Genomic DNA, 13,425 nt, shown 5'->3' with positions numbered 1-13,425 from the left:
GACCTTGCCGATCTCCTCGCCCTCGAAGACGACCATGCCCCTGGAGTTGACCACGGCGTCGGGGAAGGCCTCGAAGGGGGCCGACTCTGTCATGACTCGAGCTCGTTCTCGGGGATGGGCTCGGCGCGGCTGATGACGGCGCCACTGTCGTTCCAGATGGCGCCCGTCTCGTCCACGCGCTTGCCCACGAGGTGCCCCGGGACGCCCTCCTTGATGCGGTCGACCACTTCGCCGTCGCCGTTAACGATGTTGCCGCACTTGTTGACCTTACCTCCCTTGAGGATGGAAAAGTCGATTTGATCAGCCACGTCTTCGGCCGCCTCACCGGCCTGCTCGCCGGCATCCGCCGCGGCGCCCTTGGCACCCTCGGCAGTCTCGCCGGCTTGGACCTCGGTCTCGCCGAGCTTCTCTTCTCCTTCCTTGGCAGTATCCTCTGCCCTCTCCTCGCCACCTTTGACGGTGTCTTCGGCCTTCTCCTCTCCTTGATTGGCGACGTCCCTGACCGCACTGACGGCGGAGCCCAGCTTGCTCACGCCCTTTTTGACGGCGAGAGCGACGAGAGGGCTCCTCCGGAGCAAAGGGTAAAACCAGTACGCGGGCTTTCATGGCCATCGGTGCGCTTTTCGGCGAGCAGCATTCTTTTATGCACGATCTCGAGTTATTCTTTTGGGTCGTATTCCGGATAACTATGCGTCTATTACGACGGGCCAAATAAAAGCAGAGTCATTCCGGAGTTTGACAGTGGAATTACATTAATATGGAATTGTTGGTAATGGAGAAGGGATAAGTGTCTTATGAAAGTGACTTTATCAAATCCGTGGAAAAGAACTTCACGCCAGACTACCAGCCATTGATACCTTGGGACAGACTACGGAAAGCGGTATTTCCGAATGGTAGGAGATGGGAAAGACAAGGGATAGGATTGTATGCTCGGATAAGGGAAATCGTTGGGGAAGCCTGCAAGGATCCAAAGGTGTCGGCGGAAAGATAGTTTCGCGGATTATAGTGATCGGAAAATATGTAATGCTGCCGACTTTCATCCTGCAGCATGATCGACCAATTGAGGTATTTAGTACGACTGCAAACAGATTACCAGAAACCTTAAAAGACGCAGAGCTTTCACGCCCAATCGATCGCGGCTGCGATGCCCTCATAGGCCTTCCCTTCGCCGTCCGAAGCAGGTAGCCAAACGCCAGGCCAGAAGCCAACCAGAAGCCAACCAGAAAAGTCGTAAAAAAATGCCGATTTGATAAGCTGTGATCCAGACCCGCTTTCAATCTTGGCAGGGCAGCGGGGAGTGCGGTATAACACAGGGCCCAAGCATGGCAGTTACAATAGATTGCAAGCGCGTATGCCTTCATTTTTGTTTGCACACACAATTTTAGAGTTTCCGGGTATATGAACCACTACATCATTCTCGAGGTACAGGGTTCCCTTTTCAAATAACTAGCCGGGCAATTAGGGGTTCATCTCTGGAGGAGAAAGCATTGTGGCAATATCACAAACGAAGCACTGTTGTCCATGCACAACCCATTTCGCGCAGTCGCCAGATCTAGCGCCCGATGTTCAGGTCACATCCTACGGAAAACCTCCCAGAACCTGAGTGGTAAACTCCGCAGACACGCCGTCGACGTTCGAGACGGAGCCGAAGCAAGCGCCGAGATGGCAAAACGCTAAGTCACTGCAGGGCGGTGTATTGCAGATTCACATTAAGCACGCTGACTGCGGCTCCGAACCAAACCTAAAGTTTCTACGAGATGCTGCCAGGTCGCGCGACACATCTTCCAGGCGGGCCTAAGTTGCCAACTGGCGACGGGTTGGTGCACGGGCCACTGTTACGGCGCGCGCACTGGTCACGGTCCGCGTCGAAGCGCGTTTAACACGGGCCGGCGTGCTTCGTACGTGTTGGTAGGCCTGAGCCAAGTGCGTCGCGACCAGGGCGGCGTAAAAGAGTGCTTTGCCTCTGAATTGACGTATTGGTAGACTTGACTTTACGTATAGCGAAACAAGGAATCCGTATGGTGCTCGTCCGCACCGTCCGCAGGATTCCCGCCGACTTGGCGTTTCTATGAGCCTGGTCTGGGTGCTTCCCGATTGTTGATCCTCACAACTCCCTGCTAGCCGCCGCGAGAAACTGGGGCAGGTTACGGGGGCGGGGGGAACTAGAAAAGCAGCTAGGAGGCACAGGCAGCAGGGCGTGAAAATCACTTAAGATGTGTGTCGCGTTCCCACGCCTCGCTTCTCACCGGGGCTGTAGAGTTCTCGTCTTGCTGGAGAGACCCGGCTAGCGTTTTTATTGAGCCTACGTTGAGATGTTCGACGAAGATACAGTCCCAGGATCGGTCAGACTTCCAAAGCGATCCACGGCGGCATGGCGTAAAATGCTGTGATTGCCAAAAAGTGTCAGCCATACCTTTTGCCACAAATATCGGCTCCTCCACCAGGCCCTTTAGCTTCTATCCATGAAACATTGACGGCAGAACAGTCAAGGCTCCGTACGCCGTGACAAGGCAAGCCGCAGAACATGACGATCAAGAAGCGCCGAGATCACCTCTAAAAACGCGTTGGTGCACGGGTCACAGTCCCCGATGGCGGGAGTAGGGCCGTGCACAAGCGTGGAGTGATCGCGCGGTAGCGTGCACGTACGTCATGTCGTGCTCCGCGTCGTGCTCCGCGTCGTTCTCCGCGGCAGCTCGGCGCTGGTCCGCGTGAATCACATTTGCTGCTGCCCAGCGCGACGGAACGATGCACTTACTTGGTTAGAAGATCGTGACAAGGGCGGTACTAAACAGTACTTTGTTTAGGATGGGCTTGTTTAGGATACTCCGCAGACAGGGGAACAAGGCATCCATTTTGCCGTTGTCCATACCGTACGTTGCGAACCAACCTTGCCGATCAAACGACAGCTGTTCGGCTCTGCATCCCTACGCGCCTAAACTGCGCGTAATCCCCAATCGCTGATCCTTAACCTCCCTGCCAGTCGCGCAGGACGCTCTTACCCTCAAGGGTTGAAAGCGGAGGGGTAGATAAAATAGGCGGGACCGCATCAGCCTGTACGGGTGCCGCCTCGCCCTGGCTGGGCCGCCCTCCGACCTGGTGAGGTCTTTTGCAGTTGAGCGTGAAGGCGGGCGCGACCCGTCCGTTTCCTGACCCCGCCCGCGCACCTGGCCGTCGCAAGACGAGGTGCCGGCCTGACTCGCGTGTGTCGCGAGCCGCATGCCTGCTTATCGAGGCTCAAGGCTGACTTTCCATCGCATCTCCACTCGTTGTCAGGGCTAATGCTCCTTTTATAAATGACCGACCATGCCCTCCCACGGCCGATTTCAAATGTAGCTGTCACCATTTGCTCTTCCTCGTTCCCGCAACTTTGGTCCCTATTCTGGCTCGCACATTATGTCGAGCTCCTCGCCGGCAGGCACACTATTGGTCAACATGTTCGGTCTTTAGAAGGAGCCAGTGTGCCATCATGCCAGGCAAATGGTTGGCAAAGCACACCGGCATTGCTGATCTCTGCTGCCGTACAGGACGCGCAGCCCAACATTTCATCGAAAGGCCGGTTGACAGCATTCCGCCGCGAAGCTGTTCCAACGGACAGCGGTATTGGCGCTGCCTGGCCTTGCAAATCTCACACCCCAATGTTTCCTGTAACAATCCTGCATAATGCATGTGAAGGAATCCCACGTCCGAGGCAAATGGAGCCACATAGGTAAACAAGGCTTTTCCGGTCGCAGGCCCCGGCATGGGTAAGGTTTACGACATGTGGAGGGAGCTCTGGGTTACTGGTAGAAGTAGACTACACCCGGCGCGATAAGTTCTTGGAGCGTCCATCCGCGGGTGAACCAGCGCGCTTTGCAGAAGCTGCTTGCCTCGGAGTGGGGGTTTTCCTCGGCGTTTACGTCGCTTAGGAATGCGTAACATAGGCCCTCCCTTTTCCCCTCCAACAATATTGCCTCCAGGATACATACACAATGCGTTCAGCCGGCCCACTGCCTTTTTCTACACCACAACACATCACAGTCATAGACCGCCGGCCATGGTGATGACGGTGATCAGGATAAGGGCGAAAAGAAGCAGGACTTTTGTGGACGCCATGATGAACTCGGCCTCGCCGTACCATTTGACGGCAACCAGGTTGACAATAATGCACGAGAACATGGCAACGGCGATCCACGCGGCGGGATTCGTGCTGGAGTCCCAGTACCGGATAACGGTGGCGATAGCAGGGTACTCGGTGCAGACGAGCATGAGGCTGGCGAAGAAGTATGTCCAGCCCATGGCAAAGCCGAGGGCTGGGTCGACGAAGCGGCTCGCGAGCTCGAAGATGGAGCCGCGGATCGGCAGGTAGGCGCACATCTCGGCGACGCACAGGTTGAGCGGCCAGATGTAGAGAAGTCCCCAGAACGTGTAGCCAAGAGCGAGCGACAGTGGTCCAGCCTTGGTAAGCACTCCGCCGATTCCGATCCCTGCTCGGGAGTGATTTTTCGTCAGCAATCATGTTCTTGTTCCCCCTTTTATCTACGCACCACCACGTAAAATGTAGCTCTCTCCAATCTTGATGTTAGCTGCTCAGCTACCAGAACACAAATGTCGTGCAGCCATACGCCGGACGGCCGAGCAAGGGGGCTGATTGGAGGAGCTCGTTCTTCAACATCCTCAACGCTTGTAGAACAGATTCGACCTTTCAGTCACACCATCAATGTTTCCCTCTTCTACTCATTGTAGTGTCATATAATCCTGACGGCCTTGTCCTCAAACTTGGAGAACCACATCTTGCGGTCCATTGGGCTGTACGGGGCTCTGCCATGAACAGCAAGGCCGACGCGCTTAAACGTCGGGAGGTCCTCGGGGCCGGCTCCCTCCTCTTCGCAACGACGCAACACTAGCATTATCCTGCGCTGGATGAGGAGAAGCCAGACTCCAGCAAGATCCAAGGGAACATCCAGGGGCTTCGAGGTGATGTCCCCATCCTTGCCGTCCAAGAAGATTTTAAGCTGGAAACGCCAAGCCGCCTGATGTCTGGGTAGTGGTCGCATGCCGTCCTCACTGTCCCGGGTCTTGCGCTGGCAGTGGCCGCCATTGCCATTGGACTCATCCTGTGAAAAGTCGGGGGAGGGTTGGTGGTACTCCAGGAGCGACGCATCCATGAGAGGGCCCTGGATGTCGAGGTAGCCGCCAGAGATCTCGCCGAACGTGCCGGTGCTGCCGGCCGCAACGACCTCGCAGCCCAGGACCTTGGCCTGGCAGGAAAGGTCCTCGTCCACCCGGGGGCGTCTCTGGCCGGTCCTGAGCCTGCGCCTCCGAAGCTGCGGGCCAGCGCGGCGCCAACCCAATGAGTAGCCCGGGCCGAAGTTCACGCTCCCGTCAACGGCGGCCCACGACCACGACGGCGCCCTGTACCTCGACGGAAACCCTCGCGGGCCGCCCCAGCCTCTGCGGGCCGGGAAGCCCACGTGGACCCAGAGCAGATTGCTGCACATGGTCTTCCTCCACAACCCGGCCAGATACGTGTCCCCGGTCCGGTCCTGCATCGCCCTGGCCAGGCCCGCGATGGCGGGGAGCTTGTCGGTCGCGACCGAGATCCGTCGGCCCGAAAAGTCCTGGACCAATTCACGCCAGCGGAACCCCAACTCTTCCCCCGTAACCCCCGTGAGGAAGCGCATGGAACCGGTCATAAGGGCAATGCCGTGGTTATCGTTCTCCGTGTTCTGGCCGTGCTGACACTCCCAGGAGACCCTGTCGCGGGTATAGATCAGGAGTCGCCGCGACAGGTGCCGCTCCTGCAGCGTCCAGCCGCGCCGGTAGAGCGGCTCGCTCACCGGTTCGACGAAGCGATCCTCGCCCGCCCGTGCAATGCCATTCAGCTCTGGATAGCGCCCCGACCTCGGCGAGACGTCGATGCCGGTGGCGGTGACGTCGTAAGGTCCCGGGAAGACGCCCTGGTCGGCGCTGGCGGCCCAGGCCGCGGCGACGGTCAGGAAGGCGCCGTAGTAGACGCTGTGCATGCGCCTTGCCTCTTGCTCCCAGTCTTTCCTCGCTTCAGGGGTTGGTCCCTGCAGGATGCAGAGGGCGTCGACCCAAAGATATGCGACCCCTAGCTGTCTTGTGATGGCCACGGCGTCACGAATCGTGCGGGGGAGCACACGCTCTCGAAAACCCTGCGTCTTTCTCACCCCGATGTTTTCCGGCGTGGTCACGTACGGGAATGGCACACGGCCCCAGCAGTAACTTAGCGCAATATACGGCGGGGAGGAGGAGGTGGTGGCGGCGCTCTCCGGGAGTCGATTAGACTCGACGAGCCTGAGCTGGACAGGATTGGTAACGTCGAGAAGCCTGGAGGGTAAGAAGCTCGAGCGGGATGTCCAGTGCTTGCATTCTGTGTGCTCTTCCCGCAAGTCTGGATCCATCTGCGTATAATGCGGTATTGATCCGCAGAGGCCGGCTTGCTTAAGCGGACTGCAGACAATGTAATGCGATTTTGGAGAGGCGACCCTACCAGCTCGCAGCTCACATAAAGCAATACGGTCAGATGATCAGAAAAGCAGCGTAAGGTTCGAGTCCCAGGTTCATACCTGTCCAGGCAGAGAGCCGAAGGTAATGTAGACAGAACTGGTGACTCTCTTGTTTCTGGCCTGCACATATGTTTTGGTTCCACGGCAATGGCCGGAACGTCTTGAGCAGCGGCATGTCGATGGTCTGACTCGAAGACGTTATCCAAAAGCCCTCCGGCCGCGGACTCGAATCAGGGGCCCTGGCGGAGGTGAGCATCCCCGTAGGCCTCGTGTGCCTGGCCCAGACGCGGACATTCTCGCCTGGGCCGGGGGCTCGGCGCATGCCCGCGCTCGGTGTCTTGAGTCGTGGCCACGAAGTGCAGTAGGCAACGCAGACTTGGAGCTCTTGCGCGACCAGCATGCAGAGGCGGCAACTGCTTCTCATGACGTCTCTCCGGCGTCCGAAGTCGAGCCCGGCATCCGAGAGCAAGTCATCCACCGAGAGCTCTTGGCAACGCCCGCAGAGAGCATCATCTCGTGAGCTTCTACCCATGGCTCGGCGAGAAATTCGCTCCGGATTCGAAGAACGCCCTTGATGGTCCAAAGGGGGTGCTCTCTTGGTGAGGCGCTATGGGGAAGGCAGGGGATTGTGAGTCGGGCAACGGGTTTGGTTCAGTGGTAGTGGCAAAGCCTTTTTTTGCTGCCCAATGTCAACGGCAGCGACCAGAGGCGGGGAAAGGCGGACGACTGGGCGCCACAACGCCCATTCCCTGTTTGGTAAGGCAGATCGGGAGCTGAAAGGACGCGCGTGGTGGCTGAGCTCGCTAGCCGCCAACCTGCCGTTTGTCACTGGGGAGGGTTTTGTGGCTCAGCGGCCAGGCCTGCAGTGTAACTCTACCTTAGCCAGCCGAAAATATCCCTTTTCAGAATAGAGTGGTGTCGCATTGGACCCAATGCTAAGCTCTCGATTCTTACTCGGAAGCAGCTTTCAGAGGCAGTATACCGACACGTTTGATCTTTTCCCTTTGTCCTTCCGCTCTAAACATCCAAAATCCCATTGCCTTCCTCCTTGTTGGAAGACACTCTTTGTGTTAGTCAGACCTGGTCCCCTCCCCGTCTTACGGTGAAAGGGAAAGAGGGGGGGGGGGGAGGGGGGGGGAGGGGGGGGGGTTCAAGCCACACCCCTGCTGGGAGCGAGGCGATCATGATGTTGTGCTCTCCCATCCGGCCCCAGGTGTACGAGTTTGTATCGCTTGGGTGCTGTGAAAAACCTTGAGGCTCATGGTGGCGCTCATCGAGCAATGCGGTCGCCGCGGCGCGTTCGATGGGGAGCGCCGCGATCCACCCGACGGTGTAGTGATCGGCGCTATCCAACGTCATCCGTGTCATGATTGGAATAATCCGAATGGATTGACGAAGATTCTCGCACCGAAAAATTGTCTAGGATCTGTTCGCTATACTCGCTGTCTTGAGCGGGTTCTGGTAACCGTGTGACCTGATCGCAACGGCGGCAAAGATGAGAAGCGAACAGCTGCATTCTGTAGCGCGGGGTTAGGCTGAAAAGCGGCGGCTAGCTCGGTTGCCTGTTGGTCGCCCAAGTGAGAGTTGTAGTGGCACTCTTGGACAATGGGCAGCAAGACACCCTCTTTCATGCAGGGCAACTGGTGCAAGTCATCGCAAGATGTGACTCCGGCCTAATTTGGATGTAGTTACCTGGAACGCCAACAACACCCGCGATTCCATGCACGTTCTGGGATTGGATGCCGCATCCGTGCGCATTACGCACACTGCAGGCAGCAGCCGCATAGCTGTGCATTAAAAGCCGCCAGGACGGACTCACGCGTTCTTGGTTCTCGTCGCACAGCACCTGCAGCGACGCACTCTCAACAGCGACTCACGCGACACCCTTTACCCACCGTACGGCGTTATACTTCCTGTTTGCGATGATTGGTCAAATGGACGACCTAAGGCAGGGGTCGCTTAACGATAGACAGTGCTAGGAGGAGGACTACACGCCACGGTCACCCATGGACAAGCTACTTTCTCGCGTACGACAATGTTGGGCTGAGTTCTGCAACGACTCCTCGATTTCCGACCCGGTGACAGGGTTCAAGAACTATTCACGACATGGGACCCGGTTCTTGGAATATCTGAAGAGGAGAGATTCCTGCGACGACACGAGTTTGGGTTGCTATCAGCGCTTTTCCAGGCACCTGGCTGAGAAGGATTTGGGTGGTGCACCGGATGAGGAGCTGGCATCACCATTTGGACAACTTGTGGACGAGTTACAGGCGGTGGAAGAGACGACTCGAGGGGTGTTGGAACAGTGGGTATACTAGTGGACAATTGAGTGGACACTGGAATCGTTGAACAGAGCCAAAAATACAGGACGCTGACCTCTGGCCGTCCCCTGCTTCAAGTGCTTGGTGTTCTGCGTCTAAATAGCTGCACCCCCTCCAGTTTCACTGACGTGGGAAATTGGCCCAGTTCGCGTTGGCTGGCGTCATCGAATTGTTGCCTGCGCTCATGGGCTTGCCTATGTGAGTCTTGGCGGTTTAAATCGGGCGGATGGGTTGCAATTGGTGGGGTTTGCGGATCGGGGCCGGGCCGTATCGGCGGCAGAGTGGGGCCGGAGAGCCTGCAGGCGGGAACATCCAGATGGTCCTGCTTTCCTTTCTCTGCCTTCCTTGCGCCTTTTAAGTCCTGCCTTCTACTTACCATATAATTTTTACGCCCGACCCAGGCCTCTTAAATTTCTCGCCTTGCAGTCTCCGTCAACCACTTTGTCCGCAGTCAACTTCTCCCACAGCGCTCCTGCGTTTCGCCGGCTGTCGCAATCACCACTCGCGCATCCCAAGCTCTCCTCCCCAACAGCGCTGCATTGTGCCGGCCTACATTGCCTCGGTCGGTCGGGGCGCTCCCGCGGTCTGTAGATCGCGCAAGTTGGGTTTGGTAAGTTCACCCTCGACGCCAAACCCAGCTCTCCGTTCCAACAAATCTCGGCCGCTTTCGCTCGCCTACTTGGCTTTGCTGACCTGCCTGCCCTCGATTCAGCGCCCCGAGCCACCCTCCCTCTGAACTTGGCATTAACTCGCGACATTCCTCAAAACATTCGCCGACTCTGGCAGGCAGCCACGCTCGACCGACGTCTCTCCAACATCGCAAGCATCATACAAACTCGGCCCGTTTCTCTTCGAGTCGCCTCGCATTATCAGGGCGGCGCGAGTTTCACCAGGAGGGCAGGAGCGCCCGTCCCTAAATAAGCTCCTTCGCCATCGATGCTTGTACATCACTCAACAGCTGCTCTCCGCTGCCTTCCTTCTCGGTCGTCCCACCAATCCTCTTCATTCACTCTTCTTTCAGCAGAGACAGTCACAATGCCTCCTGGCGTCGCTCCACCGAAAGTCGCGACCAGCGACCAGCATCGCTCACTGGGCCGAGATGATGGGAGAGCAACTTGGCATTGCTGGCCCCAAAAGGGACGAAAGGATCTTCGCCACTCAACCTGCCAACTCGTGCTTCTCTTCGGGCTCCAGCCTTCCCGAGAAAGAGTACTTCCTGTTCCGGGTTATCTGGGACCACCAGAAGGACATCAACAACTCCAACCAGTACATGCGGAACAACCTGACTAGAAGCTCGGGGCAAGCGAAGCCAGCCAGCACCTAGGGAGTTAGAAGCTATTACAGGGCAACAGGGCAACGAAGAAGGTGGTGATGGTCTGTATTGTTGTGTGGGAAAGGTGGGATGCGCTGGCGCGGGGCGCCAGGGAAACGGTGTGATGGCATTGTCGCTGGACGGTCTGCAGGGGGTGGCCCAGGTGGTGGCCCGCCCGCAATAGAAGCAGGACTTCGTGTTTCAAGGAATAGAAATGAATTGTCAATACCGGGTCGAATGGTAGAACAAATCGTTGGTGAGGATCACAATGCGGCACATGGAAAGGCGGCACATATATGCGGTTCGGCATCATCGGAGCACCGGAGCCCCACATCGGAACGCCGCCTCCTATCCGCCGCCTTCGGCCGATTTGGGATGGTGTGTTCCTACCGAGGAGTGCCGAGGAGTGCCGCCAGGTCGCTCGTTTCCTCAAGCCCGATGGACGAGGTCATCCCGTCGCCTACCTCTATCTCCGGCTACGTAGGCAGAAACGCGGCCTAGTTACAACTCACAACTCTCCCGACAACTCTCCTCCCAACTATTGCTCTACACCAAAGGATGCCGTGCCTAAGATATCGACGCCTCTCTTTACGCGGCACCCAAGACTACGGGAGACATGCGATCGTTGTCCGCAACCAGCACAATTTCCGCGTCTTGAGCCGATGGTGCGAACTTGCCCCTATACGATTGATTGGGACTCGGGGGAGAACGTTTACTAGGTATCGAGTCCTCGTGCACCCGCGCTGCCCGGCGCATACGACATAACACCTGCCTCCAGCGTTGTTGCACCAGGGGATGGAAAACAAAGACTTCGAACTACGCCGGCCCAAACACGCTATCACGTTCGCTGCACTCCAAATCTTGTACGACCTGGCTTTCGACAAGCTACCTAGTGGAGCAGTCGGCGAACGAACTTTTGTCAGCACACTCAAAGTCGTCGCCTTGCTCCTGTAGGACGCCTAGGTTGTGGGAGGCAGCCGAGATAATGGGAAGACCGACCAGAAACGAAGAAGCCGAAGTCCGCATGTAGTAGGGATCAGGACGAGGGCCAGGGCGATAACGACGACGTCCGAGCAGCGATGGTCCTTCTACAGGACTTTCCTTCCTGCGTCTGCGCACGTCCGGCGAACCATACCAGGCTTACGAGATGCACAAGCTCGCGCAAGAGGCTACGCAGTGGCATGCGCTGTGCCAACCTTCGTCACACTACAGCGCAAGGTATGGGCCTGCGCCGCCTTAACTCGCGTATCAGGGCCTCGTTTGGAGGAGGTTGCTCCTCTGAATTCTCCCAGCTGATCCATCGCCCAATCCATGCCCGGACCCCCACTCTGGGCCGTGTCTCTCTGTCCCGGTGTTCAGTCGGCCTGGAGTGTTTGCTGTCATGAGACACCGCCGAGGGGTTGCATTTTTGGTCCTCAGTCAACTTGGGGTGCTTGCCGCCGGGAGACGCTGGTCGGCCATTGTCTGAGCTGGCCATGTCTTCTTCCCAGCGTTCCTGCTCCATTTTCTGTTCCACCCTCAAAGAGGTATCGGAGGGATCGGGGGAATAGCGTGAAGGAGAAAATTTAGCCGCAAAAAAGGTGTTAGCTCGAGAATCAGGTAACTTTGTTGCAGGCGGCAGCCAGCCAAAGAAAGTGGTGATGGAAATGTCTGTGGATTGTAATGTTCAAGGGGGAAAGGAGGGATTGCTGGCATACGGAGAAGACAAGGACAACCGAGATGCTGAGGAGGCTCTAAAGTACGCAACCAAGAGTCGTCTCGGCGCTGCACCAGAACTAGACGGGGAGCTTCAAATACTTAACGAGAGGTCCTTGACTTCTGCAACTGAGAGTGGAGAGACGCACGAGCCGCTGTCGGAAAAAGCACACCGGTTGCTGCCTTCGAGGGATTGGGCTGGATGCTGCCCGCCATGAAAGGGAGCAGAGCCACTGGAACATGGGACTATTGATGCTTCGTTCTCAAATTGGGATGGCTACGCGACGGTTTCTGCACAACAGCCCGACTACGTGTGATCCCACGGCGCGTAGACGAGGGTCTGCCGGATGGCACGTGTGCTTCTGCATCTCTTGCGAAATGCGCTACTACTCCTTCCACGAAGCACTGACAGCCTGCGCTTCGTGGAGGCTTCTGCATGGAGATCCTTCCTGCCTGGCTCCGAGCAGCATCTTGAGATTGCCAACGGCGAGTCCCCAAGTGGATCGTACAGCCACTGGCGCTCTCAGAAGACTGGAGTGTGCATCTACAGACGCTAAGCTATCCGAACACAGTCAACGCTGTCGCCTTCTCGCCGGACGGCCGGCTGATCGTGTCGGGCTCTGACGACAAGACGGCCCGCCTATGGGATGCGGCTACGGGGGCCGAGCGTCAGCCAATAGGGGCAGTGGACCGGACCCACCACGGACGCAGCCAGCTGCGTCCGTGGCGGGTCCGGTCTTGGCGCCAACGAGCACTGTCACCGTTTTCACAGAACGCCGAGAGTCAATTCCGACGCGGACTCCGGCATCGTGCGAGCGACACGGGACTCAATTGCTAGGGGCCTATGGCGAGCATTGGGTGAGGCGTCTGGCATCGGATAGTCCTCATCTACGCTGGAATGAAGACTCGTGTTGCCAAAACCCCGGAGGTTTGGGGCCTGCTCTGGGAGCTGTTTTGATCCCAGTCTGGGTCCGAATGGTGGGGTTATGACAGGCCGCCGCTGGGATTTTGCGAGCTACGCAGCAAGATCCTGGGGGTTTTCAAGGGAGGATGAGCAGGGGGTTCTGGAGGTCACTGGCATTCAATCGGACGAGGAAGGGGAGGACTCAGCCAGCCTTGATGTTTTGTCTCCGCACAGAACTCAAGATAAAGCCAGGATGACACCCATGAATTAAATACTATCTGGTTTAGGACCCTCGCACAGCCAGATAACCAAGCAGCAGACTCCCTAATGTTATCCAGGAACTCGTAATCGCGAATGCACCCTGGATATCCACCTTCCAAATAGACCAAGAAACACCAAACACTAGGCTCGCTGTGACGATCAATACAACAACAATGAAGTAAATCGATCTCCAATGCCATCCCTCCTCGAAATATACACCCCACCCCAGTGCCAATTCCTCACGCGACGCCGCGAGATGCCCCGATGCATGTTTGGGCAGCTGGTTAAAGATCGTGGTCTGCATTTCCGAAAGGCATTGCGGATGTTTGAAGTAATGGATCAGGTAAATCAGAACCACAGAAAACTCTGACCGGCTACCGGCGCGGCGCCCCAGATAAGCGGTACCCCATATCGCGGGGGAGG

At 57.3% G+C, this 13,425-nt stretch overlaps 6 protein-coding genes across 6 annotated transcripts; 3 read left to right on the top strand and 3 right to left on the bottom strand.

Annotated features, from left to right (window-relative positions):
* Positions 1 to 89: 89 nt before the first annotated feature.
* GGTG_13872 (hypothetical protein) lies at positions 90 to 612 on the bottom strand (the record flags this gene model as incomplete). Its single annotated transcript, XM_009231794.1, has 2 exons — positions 90 to 536; positions 595 to 612. 2 exons carry the CDS (start codon positions 610 to 612, stop codon positions 90 to 92), a joined length of 465 nt encoding a protein of 154 aa, XP_009230058.1.
* A 3,149-nt stretch (positions 613 to 3,761) lies between these two features.
* Positions 3,762 to 6,755, bottom strand: GGTG_13871 (hypothetical protein). Its single transcript, XM_009231793.1, has 4 exons — positions 6,570 to 6,755; positions 4,740 to 6,489; positions 4,602 to 4,623; positions 3,762 to 4,463 (listed from the first exon to the last, which is right to left on the bottom strand). The coding sequence occupies exons 1-4, from the start codon at positions 6,635 to 6,637 to the stop codon at positions 4,018 to 4,020; spliced, it is 2,286 nt and encodes a 761-aa protein (XP_009230057.1). The 5' UTR covers positions 6,638 to 6,755; the 3' UTR covers positions 3,762 to 4,017.
* Positions 6,756 to 7,526: 771 nt separating this feature from the next.
* GGTG_13870 (hypothetical protein) lies at positions 7,527 to 8,151 on the bottom strand (the record flags this gene model as incomplete). Its single annotated transcript, XM_009231792.1, has 2 exons — positions 7,671 to 8,151; positions 7,527 to 7,556 (listed from the first exon to the last, which is right to left on the bottom strand). The coding sequence occupies exons 1-2, from the start codon at positions 7,875 to 7,877 to the stop codon at positions 7,527 to 7,529; spliced, it is 237 nt and encodes a 78-aa protein (XP_009230056.1). The 5' UTR covers positions 7,878 to 8,151.
* Positions 8,115 to 9,566, top strand: GGTG_13869 (hypothetical protein; the record flags this gene model as incomplete). Its single annotated transcript, XM_009231791.1, has 5 exons — positions 8,115 to 8,171; positions 8,489 to 8,536; positions 8,976 to 9,028; positions 9,257 to 9,440; positions 9,543 to 9,566. The coding sequence occupies 5 exons, from the start codon at positions 8,115 to 8,117 to the stop codon at positions 9,564 to 9,566; spliced, it is 366 nt and encodes a 121-aa protein (XP_009230055.1).
* Positions 9,567 to 9,929: 363 nt separating this feature from the next.
* GGTG_13868 (hypothetical protein) lies at positions 9,930 to 10,154 on the top strand (the record flags this gene model as incomplete). Its single annotated transcript, XM_009231790.1, has 1 exon — positions 9,930 to 10,154. One exon carries the CDS (start codon positions 9,930 to 9,932, stop codon positions 10,152 to 10,154), a length of 225 nt encoding a protein of 74 aa, XP_009230054.1.
* A 284-nt stretch (positions 10,155 to 10,438) lies between these two features.
* Positions 10,439 to 12,741, top strand: GGTG_13867 (hypothetical protein; the record flags this gene model as incomplete). Its single annotated transcript, XM_009231789.1, has 6 exons — positions 10,439 to 10,622; positions 10,921 to 11,092; positions 11,220 to 11,360; positions 11,764 to 12,012; positions 12,241 to 12,335; positions 12,410 to 12,741. 6 exons carry the CDS (start codon positions 10,439 to 10,441, stop codon positions 12,673 to 12,675), a joined length of 1,107 nt encoding a protein of 368 aa, XP_009230053.1. The 3' UTR covers positions 12,676 to 12,741.
* Between the last annotated feature and the right edge of the window lie 684 nt (positions 12,742 to 13,425).

This window comes from Gaeumannomyces tritici (genome assembly GCF_000145635.1).
Source record: "Gaeumannomyces tritici R3-111a-1 unplaced genomic scaffold supercont2.69, whole genome shotgun sequence".
Lineage (NCBI taxonomy): Eukaryota > Fungi > Ascomycota > Sordariomycetes > Magnaporthales > Magnaporthaceae > Gaeumannomyces > Gaeumannomyces tritici.
This window is presented reverse-complemented; position numbering and strand designations above follow the sequence as displayed.